Genomic DNA, 22,938 nt, shown 5'->3' with positions numbered 1-22,938 from the left:
GATAGGAATGGCAAAAATTGTAAACCTGGACTGATGCATTGGAGTTTGCTGAACTGAACTGAAGTGGATGCTGACTAATGACAAAAATGTGGTGTATGCTGGTAAGTGTGAAGTTTGCATGTCTGGGCGAGGGGGCCAAAGTCCTTGCGCTCCCAACGAGAAAAAATTCCCCAGCCTTCAGATCTGATGCTTCTGCTACCACCGTCTACCCCCCGCAACCCACCCCACCACCACCACCCCACCATTTAAATGCTAAGACTGGCCTATGGCCCACAGTGACAGATGTTTGCTATTACAACAAGTTCAACAAGCAGGGTAGGTGCGCAGGTGTGCAAGCAATTCAAACACATCCCAAGCCGCTACACTGGACTACATTTCAGGGCTGACAGTATTCGGGTCGAAACTAGTCCCCCCCCCCCCCCCCTTTTCTAATTGACTAGGCGTCAGTTGTGTCATATGATTGATTCACTGGACCACAATATTAACACACTCCCTCATGCAGAAAGCATTTCCTGCCTCCAGCGCCACTGCCTCTCCAGCGACTGGCTCACCAGCTGAGTAAGGATAGACTGCTGGAAAATATGCCGCCACATTGGGGGATGGAGGGGGTGGTGGTGAGGAGCTAGGAGGTGGAAGGGGGAGTGACAAGTCAGTTTTCAAAGCAGATGAAAATACTTTCACTTTTTCTTTTAACTGCTCTTGAGATTTTTTTTCTTTTTTTTTTCTGGTGAACTTATTAACCTGCACATGCCTCACTTCCTGTTTCCGGAGAGCTGTGACACACCAGCATCACTCTCTCATGGTGACATGGTGCAAATGTTTTTTTTTTTTGCAATCTCATGTTTCCACTATCCCCCCAACCCACCCCCAACCCCAACACCTCCACCCACCACAGCCGGATGTGAAGATCATGCGCAGTCAAAATATCTGTGGTGACCTTCAGACGCTGCAAGAAAACCTGAAGCTGCAGCCCAGCTAGACGCCTCACGTGTGCTTCCACTGTGTGACTGATGAAAAGCTGCATGAGCCAAGGTCACGTACGTCAGATGTCCCCAGTGTCTGCGCGCTGGTGGCTTAGAAACGGTTCAGTAAGTTGTCTCCTCAGGGCCCGTTTCCCCCAGAGGGATGCATGCCTGGTGAGGAGCAAAGAGTTCCACAACAACCTCCGCACTCACACACCTGACAGTGCTCGTTCAAATGCGCACGCACGCACGCACGCACACACACACACACACACACACACATATTCTGCAGACCCACCGCTACCTCTCACAGCCCACAAGACGCTGAATTGCACTTTGGCACTGACGGGAACTCTGACCTTGGCGGCACATCTTTGAACCGCCAGTTCCTGTGGCCCTTTGACACACACACACACTGCCAGTTGCTTTCACTATCTCTCTGAAACACACACACACACACACATAAGTAGGGCAGCATATTCGTACCATCCCTAAGTGTACCAATGAGCTGGAGTTTGGAGGCACAGGCCCCATACCACCCACACTTACCCACCCAGTGTTATCTGATCCATGCGCTACTGAGCAAACATGCCAGAGTGTGGGCTTGTATCCTTCTGAGTTCTGCCTTATTCCGACAGATCAAGAGGCTTCCAGAACAACAGCTCCTCCTCAAAGTGCCATGATAGACCCTCATCGTTCCGTTGGTGGGCCCCATCAGAAATAGGTTGGCATTGGTACAAACTGATGGCTGTAAGGTTTCATTTGTGCTTTCCCCCCTCAAAGTCCGAGGCCCTTTTTTTTTTCTGGAAACAAAGTTAAACGCTTTCAACGTTCTCATACAAGGTATGGATTAGGGGAAATTGGAGAGAGATAGAGAAAGATCCAGTTCCAGATGGTGGGTTTTATAACCACAACCAACTTGCGCTAGACATTTTCTGGAGGGAGACGCTAACAAGGAATGCCTTGTGAACATGTGCACATTGGAGCCCGTGATGAATGCATACCCAGCCTGTCAGAGAGCATTTAGACGCAAGCAGTTCTGCATTAGAGAGGGTCATTTGGAATATCAGTTATTGGTCTGGGGCTTGTGGGGTCCCTGATGCTGAGGGCCTAGGGCAAACTTTAATGGAGGCCCCGTGTGTGTGTGTGTGTGTGTGCGAAGGGGGCACGCCGGTGTGCAATTTTCAAGTGAAATGCCCACGGAACATGTGAAAATACTTTTCGCCATGTCATAACATGGGGAATATGTAATGTCTCTCGCCCTCCATAATTCGGCTGCAGCCGCCGGAGCGAGAGGGAGATCAAAACGCGGCAGACCCCAGGGCGGGCTGGATCGGGTTTCATTTTGGGTTGAGGCCCTTCATTCATTTGTGACATTTACAGTGAGCTCGACCGCTCCACTTCCCCACCCCCCCACCCCCCACCCCCCGCACCACCCACTACACACACACACACACACACACACACACACACACACACACACACACACACACACACACACACACACACACACACACACACACTCACTCACTCACTCACTCACTCACTCACACCGCTCGACCCCACCCCAGCCGTCCCCAATCCTGGGCCTCTCAGCTCGCTGGAAAAACCCAGTGCATCTGACTTGCATTGCCTGGCTCCACTTGTGTGTTCTGTGTGCTGCTGGAGGAGGCCAAGGCGCAATTACTGGGGCCAGCTCCGAGACGCACATGATGTCATCCACCCGCTCCAGCCTAACAGGCTGCAGATGAGTGCTGGGGAGAGAGAGACAGAGTGAGAGTGAAAGAGAGAGAGAGAGAGAGAGAGGGGGATGAAGAGAAGAGGCTGCCGCGCTGAGACTGCACACGCTGGGCCGATCCACACACTGCACAGGGGCGGAGGGCCATGGAGGGACTTCTCTCCAAACAGTGAGAGAGAGAGAGAGAGAGAGAGAAAGGGGAAAAAAGAACAAGAAAAGAAAAGAAGAAAGGGGAGAAAAGGGCGCACCTCTTACACAGTGTCGGTTGGCCCGTGTCTGAAAAGCTTGATACGGCTGCAGAGAACGGTGCCAGGAAGAAGTAAAAACAAGCCCTACCCTAAGAGGGTATTAACGGCGGCAGTATAACCAGTGGCGGCAGAGGGTGTGGAACGGGCCTGCTGGAAGAATGCAGGTGGCACGGCTGTGACGGCAGCAAGGAGAACCAGAAAGCACAGAAGAGTGTTCTGGCACCAACTTTGACCTCTCAGGCCTTGGCCTTCTCTTTTTTTCTTTTCTTTCTTTTATCCCTGGGCGAAGTCACCTGTCTTATGACGGCGTGTTTGTTCTATTGGGCCTTTCACTGGCTTCAGTGGCATTCCTTTTTGCCCTGTGATGGAGATAGGAAGGTCCGTGTCTCCTCAAATATCAAAGGAGAGATGGACAATGCCCGGGCTTGGAGGCAGACAGGCAAAATAAAAGGTGCTTGAGTTACTGCAGTTTATGAGGTTGTGTATGTGTGTGTGTGAGAGAGAGAGAGTGTGTGTGTGTGTGAGTGTGAGTGTGTACACATGTTTGTGTGCACGTGTGTGTGTGTGTGTGTGTGTGTGTGTGTGTGTGTGTGTGTGTGTGTGTGTGTGTGTGTGTGTCTTTCTCCTAAGGGTTTGAGAAATGTGGCCCTGGCCACATTAGAGCGTTGAAGAAGGCCGTTCCGATGCCACACCCTCGACACATGTGTTTGAGTGGCACCGTTTGAGAATCTTAAGAAAACAGCTGGCACTCATTTGCGTATATTTGTTAACCATAACAAAACAGCAGCATGCACGCACACACACACACACACACAGTTTAAGGATGCACAGTGGCCAGAAACCCCCCTTAAAACACACTCGTCGCATGTGACTCGAAATAACCGCAACTCATCTGGGCCAGTAATTCCGGCTGCCTATTAATAGCACGTCTACTCAGTCCCTGTCACAGCAACATAAGCATAAAGTGTAACCTGACACCACCATTATTTATCTTATCTGGTAAGTGCCACAGCTGTCACTTGGCGTGAAGGCGGGGTAGAGGAAGTTGCTGTGGCATCACCATGGTGCCATTTTTCCTGTGGTGGCCTGGCACTGTGAGGGTATGTCTCAGTTAGTGACAATATTCACACAGCCGCAAGAATGGCACAGTAAATATGTTCCTCCCTGGGAACAAATGGCAAGAATAGCTATGCCACCTTCTTCCTAGAAATGTAATATGAAGATACCCTGAGAGGTGTGAAATAGATGGTGAGTCTTACTTACACTTTAAATGTTATAAAAAACATTTCTATTTGCCTATTTTTTTTTTGTGGAAGACCTTTGTTAGAAGTATAGGGACAGAGATCTGTCAAAGTAAGGTGCTACAAACATCAAACATTTGTGTTGAAGGCAGGCTTATCTTTGGGCAAACAGACTTAAGTGAATTCCCCTAGCGAATGACCTGTATTGCGAATGAGTCAAAATGTCCTCTGAGATCATTTTACTGACAGCCAGCATGACAGCAGAGCTGTATCTGACAATAATGAGAGATAATGGAACTGAATGAGAACAAACGACAGTAATGACTTTAACTGCCGCCGACTCGCTGATGGATGGAAAGTCACAGCAAATGGCTCCTCACAAGGGGAATCAATCTGCCTGAGATCTGACAGAGCTTTCTCTAGAGTAAACTACGGGCAAACATTACGAGCGACATACATTTACGAGCAACAGGGAAACACGTCTTGTCATTAAGGCTTTTTGGGATACGCCTGCTAGGGCTAACCAGGCGAGTGTTATTCATCCTGTGGGGCTCCAACTATGCACTATATTTTGCCCTTTCATCTTCATCATCGAGTTATTCGTCTGTAATACTTCAGCGGTTCTTTGGGCTTGACTGCCATGGTAACTGAGAAGTGTGGGGCTGGTGCTGGTGGGATGGGGGTGAGAGCAGTGCCACACATTCCTGGGTCATCCATCTTCATGTCAACTGGATTTTCCCACACAAGTTTAAATGCAGTGACAGGGAGCCTGGCCTTTGTTTTTTGTCGGCCATTTTTCATCCAGATCCCAGCAACTTCCCCGAGCTGGAATGCTGCTGGAATGCCAACATGGGCTACCTGGCAAAGGGGATTAGGGGCTTTGTCCAGCATGTGGAAAGGCTGACCATCTGACCAGGTCAGAGGGAGCATGACCCTGTCTATGGATTCTCACTGGAGTTTAGCACTTGAACGCAAGCTAGCTGGCCGCACTCTCGGACATTTGCATTATATAACTCCGATGGACTAGAGTCAAGAAAAAATACTGTGTAAAAAATTCCAAAGTTCCCAGCATAACTGCACTTGACTGCCGTGCTGTCAACTTGATCTTCAGCAGCGGCGTTGAGTGGCATTAGCCTCAGAACAGGTGACATATCATTCGATTGGGTTCGGTGTAACGAAGTGCTTATCAGTCCTGCTGTCAGAGCTACAGCCAGGACTGCAGTGGCAGGAGCTGCTCCCTCCCTCTCTCCCTGCTTCAGGTTACCATACCATACGTGCCTTTCTGCTGACAGTGCGACCACGGCGACAGGTTCCCATCAGACCGTCTCTTCACAGCCATAGCCCAAATTCCATTTCCCTGGGGAACAAATGTTACCTCCAGGTAGAGCGGCATCATTCCAATCCCACGCCATTTGCTGCTGGAACACTTCCACAGCACCGTGGTGGAGGGTGGGGCAAAACAAAAACGAAATCTTTGATGCATTTGATGCATTCATTGCCACATGAAATGCTACATTTCAACAGTTTCATTTGCACTGTTGCACAGTAAAAAGAAGTTACCATCTCCACTCCCTTTAAAGGTGCTGAGAGGTGGGAAGGTAGGGTGATGGTGGTGGTGGAGGGTGATAACCGCCAGTCGTGGGAACCATGGATAACTACTTTGCATGTCAGAGCAGGAGCCTGTGTGGAGGATTTTCAGTGGCATGCACAGGCAACAGCAGCGAGCTAAGGCCCACGCTTGACAAGGCAGCCAGAGGATGTTTCCTATTGAAACCTGAGTACAGGAGGAGAGATAGGGGCAGGAGTGAAGGAGGAGATGGGGATGGGGAGAGGAGTGGGGGGTGTTGGTGGGATGCAAGCAAGGCCACCCTGGAACCTCGTCACTCTGATAACGAACTGCGATACTGGGGCAGGCTGCAGGGGGAATACCGGATCACAAGCAACAAGCCAAAGCTTGCAGATGTCCCTTTCTCCTAGTGAACCCTCTCTCCAACACACACACACACACACACACACACACACACACACACACACACACACACACACACACGCACACGCAGACTCACACAGGCACACAAAAAAAAACAAAAAAAAGAAACAGACCGGATCTTTTGTGTCTAGCTGAGTCATGGCAGCGTGGGGAGCACGGCCCTCTCGGCCCCCGAAAAACGCAGGAAAGAGTTATGTTCGTTTTGGCTCCTCAGCCACATGGATTCCGAGGGAACGAAAAAAAAAAGAAAAACCCAGTGTGAAAAAAGGAGGATCACTTCCTGAAACGCAGCCCCAGGCGGGCTCTCCTGAGAGCGCAGATCCACAGGAATTAGCTCATGAGAACAGCGAACTTCAAGCACCAGCGTATGGGCTTTAAGCGCAGACAATAGCGGCCCAAAAGAGAGAGCACCTCAAACAAACTCTTTTGGCCAGAACACCCTGTTTTGAAAAGGGAAAAAGGAAACATCATTATCATGGCATTACAACAGCTCTGCGAGTGTTAGATAAATGGGAGGATGGGTGTAGACGCGAACACACTGTAATCACGTGCACTGCATGTGTTGCGTGGGACACAAAGACACGATAGGAATTGTGCCATGGCATTTGCGCGCCCAATGAGCGCCACGCGTCTCTCTCTCTGTCTCATCCTCGAGCTGCAACCGGCTACTCCGGTGTCAAATTAGGGCTTGTTCGCTGCGATGAGAAAAACAAGCGGACAGTTTTCCAGCAGAGGTTCATCATTTCATTTCATTTTCCATTCTTTCAGCTGAGCAGAGGCAGAGGCCAGGAGCAGGAGCCTCGAAGCGGCGGTTGGCTTTCAGCTCTTGTTTGCTATTTACGCGCTCCCCTCACCATGGTCACCGGCGTGCAAATTCAACAAGCTGCAAGAGAAAGAACCATTTCCTTTCTGCACAATCATTACATAACCCACAGCGGCAGGCGCATGGCTCACGTGGGTGTCCTGTTACCTCCATTGATTGACCACCACCTCAGACAGATAAGTCATGCTAACAGAGAGGGCCTCTCTGAGTTTTTGGGGAGGAGAGAGGGAGAGAGAGAGCAATAGAGAGAGAGAGAGAGAGAAAGAGATTGACACACAGAGAGGAGGTTGCTGGGATCTGACTAAGGAGCTCTCTCTCTCTCTCTCTCACTCTGGCTACCAGCGATAGCAATATTGACTGGCTCAGACTTCAAAGTGTGAGCACTGCGGGAAGAGGCCTGACCGAGACTCTGAGATCAGTACTGCCACCCCGTACAGGGAGGTGGTACTGCAGACCACACAAGTCACCCTCCTTAAAGCAATTTCACATTTACAAGCAGAGACCTTCATAATTAATTCAAAGTATGCCGGTACCTATAAAAAGACAGTGTGGGCTGTGAGGGGCTGCATGTCTTTTGTGGGGGGAAACTCCCAGTCAATGAATAATTGCATTGAGATATTGTCCCCTTTGGAATGTAAAATAGCAGAATACAATTACTGAAAGGTCTTCTTTCTAAATTGAGGGCTTTCTGCAGCATGGAATTTCCTGTATGCGTTACCAACGACGCTTGACATTCATTTGTTTTTGAGAAATACAGTGGAATTATTATTTTACTTTTTTGCCTGTCAAAGGACTGTTCGCAGAGAAGAGAAAAATGTGGGAAAGCAGAAAAAAGACTGTAGTAATGAAACTATTTTCTAATGCTGGCATCTTTGGCAAGAGAGGTGGAAAGCTCATTTGGGACCAAAGAATCCAAAATAAACCACTCCACAATGGGGCAAAGCACAATGGGGAAAACTGAGAGGGCACTGCATCCAAACCCAATACTTATTTCATCAAAGAATCATTACAATCACTGCAAATACTCACCTAGTAACTAGCAAACACACATCAACAAAAGCTCAGAAAGGCCCGTTCGGGGAACCTCTGGCGCCGTCCAAGGAAAACATCAACTCTGCTCGGGGCCGTGCCACCCCACACGCCTGCCCAGCATCACAAGGGGAGACGGCAACATGAGCCCTTAACACCCGCAAGGTCAACTCTCCCCTTCTGCCTTACCTCATACCACACACTCTTTCATTTTTTTTTTTGCTATTGTTTCCCTCTGGTGCAACCCCTGGCCCCGTGCGACAGGTGCACGAGCTGAGAAGTCTAAGAGCAGGACTAGGAGGGTAATTGATACCCTGGCAGACAAGTGCCCGGCGTTTTTACTGGCGAAACACGGCCCCTCTTAGTTAATCCTGAATGGCGTAATCACTCACACTGACTCGCTGCCTTCTGCAAGGTGTCGAGGGGGTAATTACACCCTTCAGACAAGGTGACAAGCTAATGGTGGGGACACCAGGCACGCGGAGACGATTCCAATATCGCCTCAACGTCCAGCTGTACTTCATTTACGCCCTGGGGCTATGTGGTGTAAGGTGCATGTGTGTGTGTGTGTGTGTGTGTGTGTGTGTGTGTGTGTGTGTGTTAGTGTTGTTTTAGGATGCTTGACTGAATGGCAGTTGCATGTCTGCCATTAACACACAACAGTCGTCTGGATCAATTGTATGTCACACGTGCCGAGACATCTGGTCAGTGTTGAAAGCAACGTTACAAAGAGCAAGTGAACAGGCAGAGATCGTACCACAGTAAACCACAGTTGTGGAACAAACAGAGTTTATGTTACAAGACATTAAATATTCAACAATTTAATATTCATTAAAGCTCCAAGTAATACAATCAGTGTAAAAACACCCAACCGTTTATCATGACATTTGAGTAGTAAAAAGTAACACTTTTACTAAAATATATGTTAAATTATTTTCTCGTTAATCAAAATAATTAGAGCTCTTATCTTGAATCTTCATATATGACGATTGATAAATGGTCTATTGCAACTAAGTTGTATTTTTCCACAACACCACCACCAACCCCACACCTCCTAAACAAAAGTGAAAGAGAACAATGATATCTATAGATTCAGCACAAAAGAAAAAAGGTTTTGGGCAAAAGCCCGCAAACTCAACTTGCTGTTCAATATCAAACAATTAGCGTCGCTGGTCATAGTTAGCAGTGCTAGCAAGTACTTCTCGTTTTACAAAAAAAAAGAGACCTTACTCCACATTGAATACATGAAACTGGACCTAAATTAATACTAAAATTAAGAGAAGAGATGTACAGACTGAGAGGAACGGCTTTGTTTTCTCAAGTATGAGTCACATCTTTTTTGCATCAGGGTCAGACATGACTCTCCTCTCCACTTCTGGCCTTGTACAGGTTTTTCCCCCCAGTACACAAACACTTGAAGTCAGCATTCTTTTCAAACCCTACCTCACCTCACACTGTCTGACATAAGACTGTCTAATCTGATTCGACAACGCGATGTGTCGCGAGTGTGTCTTCCTCTGATTAAGGACTACCACCTAGTGGAAGACTATAGTATCCATAAGATAGCCAGCAATCTCCCACAAGACACAGGCTGTAACATACATAGATTTAAAGTATCTTACCATGCTACTGAAGAAATAAGAAATGAACTGCTGAGAGAAATTTCGTTTCAGGGAAAGAAATAGAACATTCCTTTGGAAAACTTTTAACCTGAGAAAACCTCTCCCCACAATTACTACACCAAAGATTCATTGGAATGTGTATAATATATAACCTTAAATGAAAGCCATTTCATAATTGATAAGATAAATAGTACAAAACTACGGAATAATGTAAACTTGGGTCAAACTGTACTCCTATTTTTGTTTTTCTCTTTAAGATTAAATGTTCATTGGTGATCCATATTGTCTTATGGCACCTTCTTATGTGAGAGGAATGTAGTGGAGTGTCCTTCAACCTGAGTATCCTTGATCCTCACTGGTTTTCTGTCTTCTGTATAACAGCATGTATGCTGTATCACCACTGAAGGAACAGATATGTAACTAAGACCATGCAACATAAACAGAATTTTAAGAAAATATTGCCAAAGTAAATTCTAAATACTTACCCATTTTGTCCACCAAAAGAACTCTGAACCTCATCCCAGTTCACCTGTGCATTAAAGCATAGAGGGAAGACAACATCAATGTCACCCGCCCACTTAGGATGACTAAGCATATCCACCAATTTGATACTGAAATGATTCCATGTCCAATGATTCCAATGTCCAGCATGTCCATCTCACCTGTCGTACCCGACTATCATTTGCATAATACCATGTCTGCTCTCCTGGGGGTTGAATATAGGCTGTGTAGTGCCCAAACATGGCAGTTCCTGAGTGCACCACAACTGCATACAGACTGTAAGGTGAATCATCCTGTGACCAGGGAAATAGATTATCACCATGATGTATTTTTCAAATTATTGTGATATGCACTAATAATTTCTGGTTATTTGACCAGCTTTGGTCAAATAATGATTACAGATTGGTTTGGTGATGTGCTAAATCTGGTGCACTAAATGTTCTTCTCACTTTTTGAAGTCAAAGCTTAGCAATGCAGCCTATTAGCTGTAATTATGATATAACATCCAACAGCAAGTACCTCATGGCATATATACGATGGAGTATTAGGGCCACAAATGAAGAAAAAAAATATTTTTGCAATGACGAGATTAAACTCGACATGTCGACATTAAACTCGACATTTCGAGAATAAAGTTGAAATATCATGTCGACTTTAATCTCGACGTCGACATTAAACTTGACATTTTGAGAATAAAGTTGACATATCATATTGACTTTAATCTCGACATTTCATCTTGACATGTCCATCAGAACTAGTTTGGAGAGAGAACGACTAGGGTAGGGTAGGCTACAACCAGGACGATTGAAAAGGAGGACGAATCCCAGATAGCAAGAGGTTGGCGGACCATTCTTGGTCCATTGGGGGCATAGCTGGCGGTCCGCTGGCATCAGTGGCGCAAAAAGTGGGTATGCGCTATATGCGGCGCATAGGGGCGCAAAAGCGATGGTAAAAAAAATACAATTATATATTTGGTATTTTCTATATGTAGCTACTGCGTCCGTTTCTAAATCATTTCAACATTTTCTCAATGTTCTATAATATTTTAGAGGACTAACAGGCTAGAGTAGGTGCCCTATCTCATAAGATTCCATCATAGAATTTTGACATAATAGAAGAGGGAGTGGGGACGCCGTGAACGCTGGGCGAGCAGATAGGCCTACGAGTAGTGAGTTTCCAATATTGTTGTTGCATACCCCTCAAAAATGGGTAGCTGCGCCCCTGGCTGGCATTTTGCTAATCGGTTGTCTGGCAGGTTGCAGACAAATTGCCCAATATTTTGCCACTAATGGTCTAAAATCTTTTTCATTCCTTCAGTTATAGTCCATATATAATTTTATTAATTTTTCAATTAAATATTATTATAAATATTTATTAAATATTCATGACAAGTTAAATTTAAAGAAATGGTGGTGCAACGGGTGACCACAAGTGGCAAGCCACCGGCGGCATACCACCAGCGGTCCGCTATCTGCCAATCTGATTTTGCTATCTGGGATGAAACATTCCAGTTTTCTTCGAGTGCAACAACGATAGACAGACATCATCTGGACAAAACATAAAACATATTAACCTCCATTGGCTAGTCTTTAATTTATTATTAAAGACTAGCCAAGAAATCTAGACGCACCCTAGCGACAGCAAATTACATTTGCTTCCAGGGCTAGTCTATCAACTCTCCGTTGGCTTGTGAGCTCGAAAAATTTAACTTCTATCAGGCCAATCAAATCGTGCATAGAGTCATTAGGTGGGCTTAACATAATGATTGATGGCAGAGTTGCAACGGTTTGGCTTGAATTCCCTGCTACTTGAAAAAAGAAGATGGATGTTGCTGTTGGCCAACAGTGTGACACGAGTTAAGCTTTTTTTAAGTTGGCAAAAGTTTGAACTAGCCAACTAGCTCCGCTGGTGGCAAAACGCTCGGCGGACTCATAGCGCTGTCCTATTGCGTGCAGAGGGAATTTGAAAGACTACCGATTATCCCGCCCGGCTAATTAAAGACTGTTTTTCATCTAAAGGTTCGACTTCAGGCTTATTAGCCTAGACTAGGCCTACTCAGTGCTCTCCTCAGTCACAGACTTTCACATTGCATGTTTGTTTGTAATGGATGCATAACAGCCTAGGCTATTGCTGAATGTCTGTGTTTATACTATATTTTATGCAGGTGAGATATCGCGTCATGGCAAAAATATTTTTTTCTTCATGTGTGGCCCTAACACTCAGTCAGTACAGTATATGCTGATGTTTAGGGGGCCCTATCATATATATACCAGATTTAACAACCAGTCACGCATTGACTTTGGGGGGTTAACAGTATGTGCAAATTACCTTTTTAAAAACGTCAGAAATGCAATCTGGATCCAAAATGCTGCTGAAGTTGAGTGTGTCAGGGAAAGTGACTTTGCAGTGCAATTTTTGAGTGAAGCCGCCCTCATATCGGAATCGCTTGAGATGGATACATAAGATTTGGGGGAGGGAGCAGAGTTTGAACCCCTGCATCCAAGAAAAAACAAATGAAGACCATGGCATACAAGAAAACTGCTTCTACATAAAGTTTAACAATTCCTTATAGTTATAAATGTCCCATTCATACAATAGCCTTTTGACCTGAGTGGATCGTTGTTTCTCGCCACATCTCTCACAGTAGCATTTGTCTTCCCCTCTTAGCTCCTGTTGCCTGAAGAATGTCTGTATGCAGTCCTCCTGCGAATCACATCACAAACAAATTTCCATTTTTCAAAATATACAGCCTAACAGGTGTGAAACTTTTTAGGGAGGCAAAAAAAAACACATGCACTTAGAGTAAAGGCAACGTTAACATAAGATGAAGACTGTCAACGAATATTGTCAAAGACAATTAATCATCCTCACCAAGTTATTCTGTCCCTTTTGCAAAGGGAGTGGAAGGCTGAGCATATAGCTGTTGACTTTATGATCGAATGTGCACTCCGAACACACCACATGTCCCTCAACTTTGACCTTGTACAGCTCAAGGATTTCCTCTTTCTGCAGAAAAGAAGTAACAACACACATATATCTGTTTATAGATGTGTTTCCTTGGTGGCAATGTCAAGAGAACAAACAGCTTTCTTTAGAAAACTGAACAATGGAAAAAAATCTACCAGCTGTATGTCAGTCATCTTTTGCAGAATGAGGTTGAGGATTAAGAGAAAGACTTCGTCTGCATCATGCTGCACATTTCCTGGGAAACACATTTGCATGGATTTACATACAGAACTTCCTTTCATGGAAATACTGGACAAGACAAGCGAAACAAAGAAGCATCAGTGGTTAACACCTGGCACACCATCAACAGAACAACTGTTAGTCCCAGGGCATACTTCAAACACCTGGTTGATGCATCAAACACAGGAACACGTTTTGGCAACTTGAAAACACAAAGAGGTCTGGATTAAACTCTATGTATACTGAACACTTGATGCCTTGATAGTGATAACCAGCGCGACCTTGATATCATGACATGACCACTAATTTGCATGTGTGGGCAGTGGGCGCATACTGGGGATTGAATTGCGATCTAGGCAGTCCAGGAACTCGCAGTGAGGTGCTGGTTGAGGACTTTCTCCCTGCATGGAATGTAAAGTCTTCCTTAGCAGCAGGGGTACATTGTTTCTTTCCTCATAATTACCACTTGGATTCCATCTGAAATTACAGGAAAATTATAGAAATTCCATTAATAAAACTCACCAGGCAGGCAGGCAGGCTTTTGTAAAGCACTAGTCCATTATCTCATCTCTTTAACAGTCGTAGAAGTTTTACAATTTGCTTCAATACCAACGCAAATATCTATACTGAATCAATAGCACAGCTAGCCTAAAGCCTACTATGACTTGGTGAAAACGTGCAGGGATACCTGTCAAGAAGCTTTAGTAGTTCCTCTGTGGCAGATATTGACTGCAGCAGAGCATTCACACAGCAGGATAGGCCAAAATTCCTCAGACCTCTTATGCTTGAGACTTGAAAAGAAATTAAATTGTAGGCTGTGTATATTTCAATAAAACCATACATAACAGTCGTCTCTAGTAATGTTTTTAAATGTTCGACTTACCGTAGTCGCGGCGGGTAGGCCTAGAACATTGTATGCCTAAATAAGACAACCTTGACATTTTGATCCCTTTGTTCTGTCCGTCACTCAATATTGTTAGGCTATATTTGACGCATCTAAGCAAGCAGGCTACCTTGAGAAAATAACAACGTGACGTTATTCAGAACATCACGTCAAAATTATTTTAGGTCTATATAATAGCCCAATCGGCAAGAATAAATGATGGTATATAATTCACTCACCTTAGCTAATGAGAGGTCCTTAAAAAAACGCTGGAATTGTTCAAGTAATTAAGAATTGTTCAAGAATTGTTCAGTTTGTGTAGCCTAATGTTTACATGCTGCGAAGCGACTACAACTTTCACTTTCAGTTCTGTTTCGTCTATGGTACAGCATCCTCTACCGGGGAAACGAAACCTAGCCTAACCTACGTGGACGATTAAAAAAAAGTGTTCTTCACGTAATCGCAGCTGCCAATTCAGCAAACATCTAACATCTGCTTGTTATTTCTTTTTTCAAAACAAACAACACACCCAAAAAAACGTTTAAACATTTTTAATCCACCTGCAATTACATGGTTTATCAAATAAAAAATTGCTGGCCTGTGAAATCCTACATTTTACTAGTTACACTCATTGAATGTTCAATAGTTTTTGTTTTTGGTCACATGGGTCCCAATTAATTATATTAATAAGGAAAACATATTTTAATATATTAATTTGAAAGGTCTTAAACTGGAAGAATAGAATGTTATTGGGTGGTAGCTTGACCCCGCCCACCTGTATCTCAGCTCATTTTCATCTCACTGAGATACTAAATGAAGTGAGTTAGTCTGGTGATATCAGGCTAACCAGGTGGTGCATATGGAATGAAACAATCATTACAGGCGTGTGATCTAAGGTGTGATCATAATTCACACATATGCTGTACCCCAAATCAATATTTTTGGATATCAGACCAAGGCTGTCTCATTCTTCAGAAAAGCCATTTATTTTGCAATATCAATATATAATAACTATATAACTAACAAAATACTTCACATATATAACAACCTCAGCATCCAACCCTCACAGAGGACAAGACCCAAAAGGACCCAGAATTCCACCTCCAAGATCCTGTTCCAGTCCACTGATTTTTAAAACAACAGTCCCATCAGGTCACTTAAAAAAAATCATCGGTCTTATTTTTCAAAAACCCTCTCAAGTGCATCATCTTTGAGCCATGGATGGATCTCACACTGCAGCATTGGCTCGATAATACGGACCAAACATGGCATACCACATCTGCTTCAGCAGTCGCAGCAGTTTGAGGACCCAGGGGAAAGATGACGGAAGAGCTGAGAAGGTAAACAGGTCAAAACAGAACACAGATGAGTGAATGCACCTGTGTAGAAGTATAACTGTCTTATAACTGTAGCATGTAGTATGTGTAGCAGACAGAGGCTACAGCAATGGTTTGCAATATTCCACAAGTTATCAACTATAATCACTGTAAAACATCAACAACATCAACAACATTTCCGTTGATGTAAATATTAGATTAAATACTTCACAAAACTGGTCCAGTTATAACACAGCAAGACTCACTTACCTGGGTCCATTCTGACTAGTAGCAAATAGAGCAGGAATACTGTCAGCACAAAACGTCGCACAGGTATAAGCTTCCATCTTAATCTGGCTATTGAGACCCCCCTTTGTAGCAGCCTCAACATTCCATGAAGCCTCTGGATCACAGAACCTGACACACAAACACATACACACAGTTACAACTGATAGGCTAATCAAAGTATTGTCTAATCACTTTCATTCAAATTACAAACACGGCATATGCAAATTCAGTCTAGATTCATAGTATGTCTAAAAGGTATCCCTAACTTAATGCTACTATAATGGCAAATGTTATGTGCACAGAAACTGAAGGTTTCTGGTGTTATGTTATTGAGCCCTTCCAATTAGTACATCATCATCCACATAAATTCACCACTCTTTCCATAATGGGTGCTAAATTGAATCACACACCATGAGGCATAGTATCATCTGTGATCATCTGTGGAGTGGCCTCTGGACCTGGACTCTGTGTCTGTCCCTCCTGAGAACTTTGCTGGCTCTCTATTAAGTCCAGCGCCACCTGCCTCTGGTCTGCTGTAAACGCAGCGCTGCCAACATCACCAGTCACCAGCTGCTGTGCCTCGGCTGTCAGGCCCAGTGGGATTAACACATGCAGGAGGTACAACTCTGCCACAGTACCATAGCCAGACAGGGCTGTATTGTCCAGACAGTGAAGCCAGCTATGGCCCACTTCCTGCATTGTAGCATGCTCACCCACTTTAGAGTACAGAAGAATGCTGGGGGAAAAACAGTACAAACTTGGTAAGGGTGAACTTGTTCATGAAAGGCAACTTGTTCATGAAAGGAAACTGGTGACTTTAATATAAAGTGTTGTGTGACAACAAAAAAAGCAAATTACCACATTTGCATTATTTTGGTTGGCATTGTATCTGCGCTGCCAAAGTGCTGTAGGACCCAACCAAGAACACCACGCCACTGGTTGAGTTCAGCCAATGCTTGAATGCCCACTGTACATAAAGACGCCTTAAGATCCCCATACCTGCCGAATGAACAGGAATATTAATGTTCAGTTTAACACAGCCTCATGTTCAAAGTTATCATTAAATCACTTGTCTTAACTTCGTTAGACAACCATATCCACGGGCCCTCCATCCACACAGGCCATTACGACATTATTCTTATGCTGCTTGCATGAGAACCCACCTGCTATCCTCCTCTTCTGCAACTTTTTCCAAGTTCTCAAACCCTTTCTCGCACGTGTCAAGGGCACTCTGGAAATCTTTATGCACCATCAGGTATTCGACAGCTGCATCCAGCTGGACTACAATTTTCAGTAGCCCCGTGCTGATCGGAGGGCTGCTGGCGGCATGGAAAGAACTTATACTGTTGCAGGGAGCTATTGAGGTCATTGAACTGCTTTTCATGGCGTAAACAAATCCTCTGTGCATCGATGAATTAGCGATTGAGAAACTGTGCTTCTCAAACACACATACTAATACACTGCAATAAATGTTCTTGAAAATATCTACGTAAATGATTCAACTCCACCTTAGCCTACACATTGGGTTACTGTGATCATCACCAACTCTCCTTCCTTGAACGTGACCAGAGAATGTCTGACGTGATCAAAACAAACAACGAAAAAACGTCTAAACATTTTAAATATGTTGTACTGCCCTCTACTGGTTTGGAGTGGAGCTACAATGTTCTGAAGCACTTTTTGTTGAGGTTATTTACAGTGTTAAACGGACCCTACAGGTAAAGCCAATTTTCACTCCACTCGCTGTTCCCTGTGGGGAAAAAACCCTGATTTTTTTGAAGCAGCCCAATGAACTAATTGAAGCAGTTTTCTGAAAGACTAATTATTAGGCCCAATCACTAAATATCTTCAATAGGCATAGCCTTACAACAACAACTCAGGACTTGTTAGAGAGCTTAAGAAAGAGCTCGCACAGAAAGGAATCTTGTTTAAAATAAGTTGGCTTTAGATATTGCTGAACGGAATCATCATCAACCAGGAATATCTTTCAAATAAATTGCCATTCAGATTTTTAGAAGTTTGTCCAGATTTTAGTGGACAGTCCAGATTTTAGTGGACAGTGTGGATGATGATGTTCTCCACTGCAAGTTACAGCATGACATAGTCAACACATCTGTGGCAATTAATAGAACAGTTGACCCTGAATCAGTGGACCTGTTCTCTCCCATTGACTCTGGAATGTTAACAAGCAGGTCCATCATCTGAAGGACTGAGATTTATCCAGACGGGTTGTGACCCTGGAGAAAGAAAGGAGACTGTATTCTGGGCTGTTTGTCAGTTTGTCGTTAGGCTCCTGCTGTTTGACCCCAGTCTGATGCTTGCTAAAGCTCCACCGCTGCTATGCGTAAGAGGATATATTGTGAAGTCCAACAAACCTTATGGGTAAGTTGTGAATTTGCTATTAAATGTAATCAACGTTATGGAGTAAATTGTGCATTTTGTTGCATATTTTATATATATAAAATGTTTGTTGTTGTTGAGGAGCTCTTTTCCTGTAGTGGTGTTGACTTATTCCTCATGCCTGCAGCTGGTGTAACCCCCCCCCCCCTTCCAACACACACACATACACACACATACAACGACATGTAAGCTTGCACACAGCTTACACTCAACTCAATGGAGGCAGCAGGCTGTTCTCTCTCTGAACTGTGTAATTACTTGCGTGTGGACGAAGCCTGGGAAGACTGCTTGCTTTGTTCATCTGTTCATGCAGGATGGGTGAGTTACCGTGGTTACTGTGCTGATCAGAGAGTGCTTGCACAGTGGAGGGGACGGGAGGAGGGGGTCCTGCAAAACAAGGGGGTGCAGCAGAGACGGCCACGTGGGAGAGAAGGGGAGTACTCCACTTCTTCCTCGCCATGACCAATAGTACTTCTCTCTGCTTGTCCTGACATCTTGTCGGATACCAGTTGATTTTGGTGAGTATAGGCCTACATAATGTCACTTCTTTTGTTCTATAATGCAAACAATGTTTACCACTGTGCCCCATGTAGTGTGAGTGACTTCATTAACATTTAATACCTGAAAGAGAGCATGTGTTCTGTTTCTCATGTTTGTTTACATAGTCAGGAAGGAAAAAAACATCAGCTGATTGTTTATCAGAATTCTACACATGCTAAAGCACACTTAAGATAAAAAAATGCAGAATATGTGTATCGTCCTTAGCGCCTGCATTTTGTTGTTTTTTTTAATCAATAAGTGTGCAAAAGTGTGTGCATATACGTACTGTGTTTACATGCATGTGTGCCCATGACTACATTTCTGTGGGTGAAATGAATCCTTCTCCAAATGTCTTTGCATGCATGTGTGTTTGTGTGTGCTGTGGACTCCAGCCTGGCTCTTTTCCCTGCCATTGGGTAATGGAGGGAGCCAAAGCCGAGTTTGCGGCAGGCGGTGAGAAGGACAAGACTGATGGAAAAGAGGCGGTTCATCTGAGGAGAACTATCGGCCTTCTGCCAGCCGTCTCCTTCATCTTTGGCACAGTGGTAGGCAGTGGCATCTTCATCGCGCCCAAAGGTGTTTTGATGAACAGTGGCAGTGTGGGGCTCTCCCTTCTGGTCTGGACTCTGTGTGGAGTTCTCTCAACATTCGGTGAGTGAGACACTAGGAGATTTAGACAGAGATTTAGAAGAGGAGAGAAGGGATTTAGAATTCACTTGCTATGTGTGTACACTGACAAGCTGATATTGCCTCTCATAGGGTAATTTACACATGTTTGTTCAAGGACAGATGTGAAAGAATGTAAGCTAGAACATCATGTGAGCACGTTTTTGTAAATCCTCTGGCATTTGAGTGTGTGACCCAGTACACTTCAGTAGTGGCTGAAACGGCACGTGCATAATAATGCAGTCGGGGTCTAAGTGTGGAAGCCAACAAGCTGTTTCTCAGGGTCCTGGGCCAAAAGGTTCCTTCCCTCCCCTCCAGACAGACCACTGTTGTGAAAATAAAGAGATCAAAGGGACAACATGTGCCGTCAGGCAGGGAAGCTGCCCTCTTGCAATGAAATAAGGTCTTTCCCTAAAACCGTTCATATTCAGAGTGCCTGGTTAATGGCAGATACATTTTGGCAAATGGAAAAGCTGAAACAAAATAATAGTGGCTAAGAATGTCCACAAGTTGCATGGTGCTACTGCAACCATACACCGTGGTGAAAATAAAGTAAGGTAAAGATGAAGATAAGTTCACCTGTGATATAATTCTCTGTATTGTGACAAAATAATACATTTTCCTCATATTTCTGGTGAGTCAGGGGCCCTTTGTTATGCTGAGCTTGGTACAACTTTCACAAAGTCTGGAGGGCATTATACCTACTTACTGGAGACCCTGGGGCCGTTACCTGCCTTTCTACGACTCTGGGCTGAGTTCATATTCATCAGGTGTGTTGATAAGAGTGGCTTCGTGGTTATGTTTTAGAAGTGTGTTTGTGTGTGTGTGTGTGTGTGAGAGAGTGAGAAAGAGAGAGCGAGAGAGAGAAGGGGGGGTATTCTGTTGAATCCAAGGGGAAAATGATAAACAAATACTTCCTGTCCACATGGGGTCTTCCAGGCCAGCTGTTGCATCTTATGTCTCACTAGCGTTTGGTCGCTATGTGGTGGAGCCCATCTTTGCTCCATGTACAGCACCTACAGTACTGGTGATGCTGGTTAGCATCCTCGGAATCAGTGAGTTCCACAATTTTTACATTTCTTTCCTGTCCACTTGGATGAGCGACAACCTCCTGCATTCATAGCCTGACTCTTTCTTCCTTGTCTCTCTCCCTCGCTAGCCTTTGTGGTAGCAGTTAACTGCTGGAGTGTGACTCTGGCCACTCGGACACAGGTCACACTGACCGTGATCAAGACGTTCGCGCTGATACTCATTGTCATTCCAGGAGTCATGGCACTTGCACAAGGTGGGCAAAGACAACAGTGAGATGAACTGATTAAAGACATATAGTCCACCATTCTGGTGAAGGGTTGTTGATGTTTGAGATCAACAACCAATGAAACTACAGGTATCGCATAGTGGTATAACATGACTGCTGCTTGGTGAAACCATGTAAAGAAAATAAAGCATGTGCCTCAACATCTCTCCTACACTTACTCCAGCAACTCCTTGTGAGCCGCAGGTCTAACGTGCTCTCCTCTTAGTTGCTCAGTGATTGTTGAAATTAAAATGTTTGCTTTTGTATACATTAAGATTTCCCAAAATGTTCTGAATTTGACAAAAAAAGTGTATTGCATAGAATTGCTATACCCTATAAGCGCAGTAGCATTTTTTATAATCATTGTTTGACTTTTGTTTGTGGTTTCATTCCCAGGAAAGACAGAACATTTTCATAATGCATTTGAATCTGACTCCCTTGTCCTCACCAAACTGCCTCTAGCATTTTACTCAGGCTTATATGCTTATGGTGGATGGTAAGTATGGCAGTCACATTAACTTAAGCATAACCGGAATTTCTTAAAAAAATAAATAAACAGAAACTTTTTATTGTTTTGTTTCTCACAGGTTTTACTTAAACTATGTCACCGAGGAAGTGATAAACCCAAACAGGTAAAAGAAAAACACTTATCAACAACAGCCTATTAAGGTTGAAATAGTGTTAATCCTACTCTTGTTTGTTGTGGACAGAAACATCCCATTGGCAATCACCATCTCCATGGTGACAGTGACGGTGTTATACGTACTGGTCAACATTGCTTACTACACAATGATGTCTGCAGACGAGCTGTTGATGTCTGAGGCAGTGGCCGTGGTCAGTGAACAGAACAGCAAATTGATGTACCTTGCATCAATGTAAGATCTAAGAGATCTGAGTTTGTGATTTAATGGTGAATATATCTGCCATGTTTCCTAACTGCAGACGTTTGCCAACCGTGCCATCAAAAGTGTATCCTCGTTGATACCCATCCTGGTGGCAGCCTCCTGCCTTGGGGCTTTAAATGGTGGATTCTTTGGAGTGTCAAGGTGGAATCACCGAAACTAACTCTCTCAATTAACTTTTAAGGACTTTATTTTACACAGTTGCTTAAACAAATAACTCCCTGTCATGTCTGCCTTTTTTTCAAAAGGATGCTGTTTGTTGGGGGCAGGGAGGGCCACTGGCCGGCTCTCTTCTCCATGATCCACATCCGCAGACAGACACCGCTACCAGCTGTGCTGTTCATGGTTAGCCATTTTGTCCCATCTGTGTTAGTGCTGTTTCCTCTCCAATCGCCACTACAGTATATCTCACTCTGGTTCTGTTGTATGTCTTTTGTTTGCAGTATCCAATGGTGGTGTTTATGGTGATAAGATCAGGGGACATCTACCAGCTCATCAACTTGGCCTCCTTCTCCCGCTGGTTCTTTATTGCCATGGCAACCTTGGGGATGCTCATTCATCGGTATCGTTTCCCCCAGCATCCAAGGCCCTTCAAGGTAGCTACGAGTACCCTATGGCTGTATCCCTGAATATGTCATGGCAGTGCATTCGTGCCAGCGTCTTATTTATTCCCCAAATGATGTAGTGACTCTGGACGTAAACATAAAACTTCTGGTGCTTCTGCTTTTGTGCCGAAGGTGCCCTTGGCTATTGCAGTTGTCTTTACCCTGGTTTGCTTCTTCATCGTGGGCCTGTCTCTCTACTCTGACCCCTGGAACACGGGGGGCAGCTGTGCCCTCACCCTGTCAGGAGTTCCCGTGTATTATCTGACTGTGAAGCGCCAGAGCCTTCCACCTCGCTTGAGGCGTGCCTTTGGTGAGTTCACTCTTTCTTCCCCCGTTCCAGGTCTCTAAAAAGTAGCTGAGTGGTCACTTAGTGAATGGGATTGGTAAGTGTTTGTACATGTGTGTATGACCGCTGTTGGTCTTACTGCTGCGTTGGTTGCCTTGTAGACTACATCAGCAGGCAGCTCCAGATCCTCATGGAGGTGGCACAGCAAGAGGTCCAAACCTACTGAGGGACGGTCCCTGATTGAAACTGAAGAAGATAAGATCAGAGAAGATCAGTGGAGCACCAGATATCAAAGAGCATAGCTCATGGCCAATATGACCATGCAAATGAAGTCTTCAGAGCACCTGTCGAGCTTTCAATTTTCTATTCATTTTAAAACCATATTGTCTTTTTAATAAATAAAAAAGGATACTAC

The 22,938-nt window shown here is 44.6% G+C and overlaps 3 protein-coding genes across 4 annotated transcripts; 1 reads left to right on the top strand and 2 right to left on the bottom strand.

The window, feature by feature from the left end:
• Nucleotides 1-8,788: 8,788 nt before the first annotated feature.
• usp18 (ubiquitin specific peptidase 18) lies at nucleotides 8,789-14,600 on the bottom strand. Of its 2 annotated transcripts, none has more exons than XM_076296506.1 (11): nucleotides 14,463-14,600; nucleotides 14,224-14,353; nucleotides 14,029-14,131; nucleotides 13,675-13,817; nucleotides 13,277-13,356; nucleotides 13,026-13,160; nucleotides 12,762-12,857; nucleotides 12,483-12,647; nucleotides 10,316-10,447; nucleotides 10,139-10,182; nucleotides 8,789-10,053 (listed from the first exon to the last, which is right to left on the bottom strand). In XM_076296506.1, the coding sequence occupies exons 2-11, from the start codon at nucleotides 14,279-14,281 to the stop codon at nucleotides 9,984-9,986; spliced, it is 1,026 nt and encodes a 341-aa protein (XP_076152621.1). In that variant the 5' UTR covers nucleotides 14,282-14,353; nucleotides 14,463-14,600; the 3' UTR covers nucleotides 8,789-9,983. The 2 variants fall into 2 exon arrangements, with proteins under 2 accessions (XP_076152621.1, XP_076152620.1); XM_076296505.1 differs by having other exon boundaries at nucleotides 14,224-14,349.
• Nucleotides 14,601-14,759: 159 nt separating this feature from the next.
• pex26 (peroxisomal biogenesis factor 26) lies at nucleotides 14,760-17,387 on the bottom strand. The gene is made up of 5 exons (XM_076297298.1): nucleotides 16,991-17,387; nucleotides 16,686-16,826; nucleotides 16,238-16,563; nucleotides 15,810-15,956; nucleotides 14,760-15,555 (listed from the first exon to the last, which is right to left on the bottom strand). The coding sequence occupies exons 1-5, from the start codon at nucleotides 17,233-17,235 to the stop codon at nucleotides 15,452-15,454; spliced, it is 963 nt and encodes a 320-aa protein (XP_076153413.1). The 5' UTR covers nucleotides 17,236-17,387; the 3' UTR covers nucleotides 14,760-15,451.
• Nucleotides 17,388-18,659: 1,272 nt separating this feature from the next.
• On the top strand, nucleotides 18,660-22,879 carry LOC143136589 (cystine/glutamate transporter). The gene is made up of 13 exons (XM_076297296.1): nucleotides 18,660-18,745; nucleotides 19,160-19,418; nucleotides 20,077-20,203; nucleotides 20,373-20,488; nucleotides 20,593-20,718; nucleotides 21,127-21,226; nucleotides 21,318-21,362; nucleotides 21,441-21,564; nucleotides 21,673-21,776; nucleotides 21,881-21,977; nucleotides 22,076-22,228; nucleotides 22,370-22,547; nucleotides 22,685-22,879. The coding sequence occupies exons 2-13, from the start codon at nucleotides 19,187-19,189 to the stop codon at nucleotides 22,747-22,749; spliced, it is 1,467 nt and encodes a 488-aa protein (XP_076153411.1). The 5' UTR covers nucleotides 18,660-18,745; nucleotides 19,160-19,186; the 3' UTR covers nucleotides 22,750-22,879.
• Nucleotides 22,880-22,938: the final 59 nt, after the last annotated feature.

This window comes from Alosa pseudoharengus, unplaced genomic scaffold, assembly GCF_046254945.1.
Source record: "Alosa pseudoharengus isolate Yale_2024_CS ecotype anadromous, Long Island Sound unplaced genomic scaffold, YU_APseudo_1.1 YU_APseudo_1.1_scf_20, whole genome shotgun sequence".
Classification (NCBI taxonomy): Eukaryota; Metazoa; Chordata; class Actinopteri; order Clupeiformes; family Clupeidae; genus Alosa; species Alosa pseudoharengus.
This window is presented reverse-complemented; position numbering and strand designations above follow the sequence as displayed.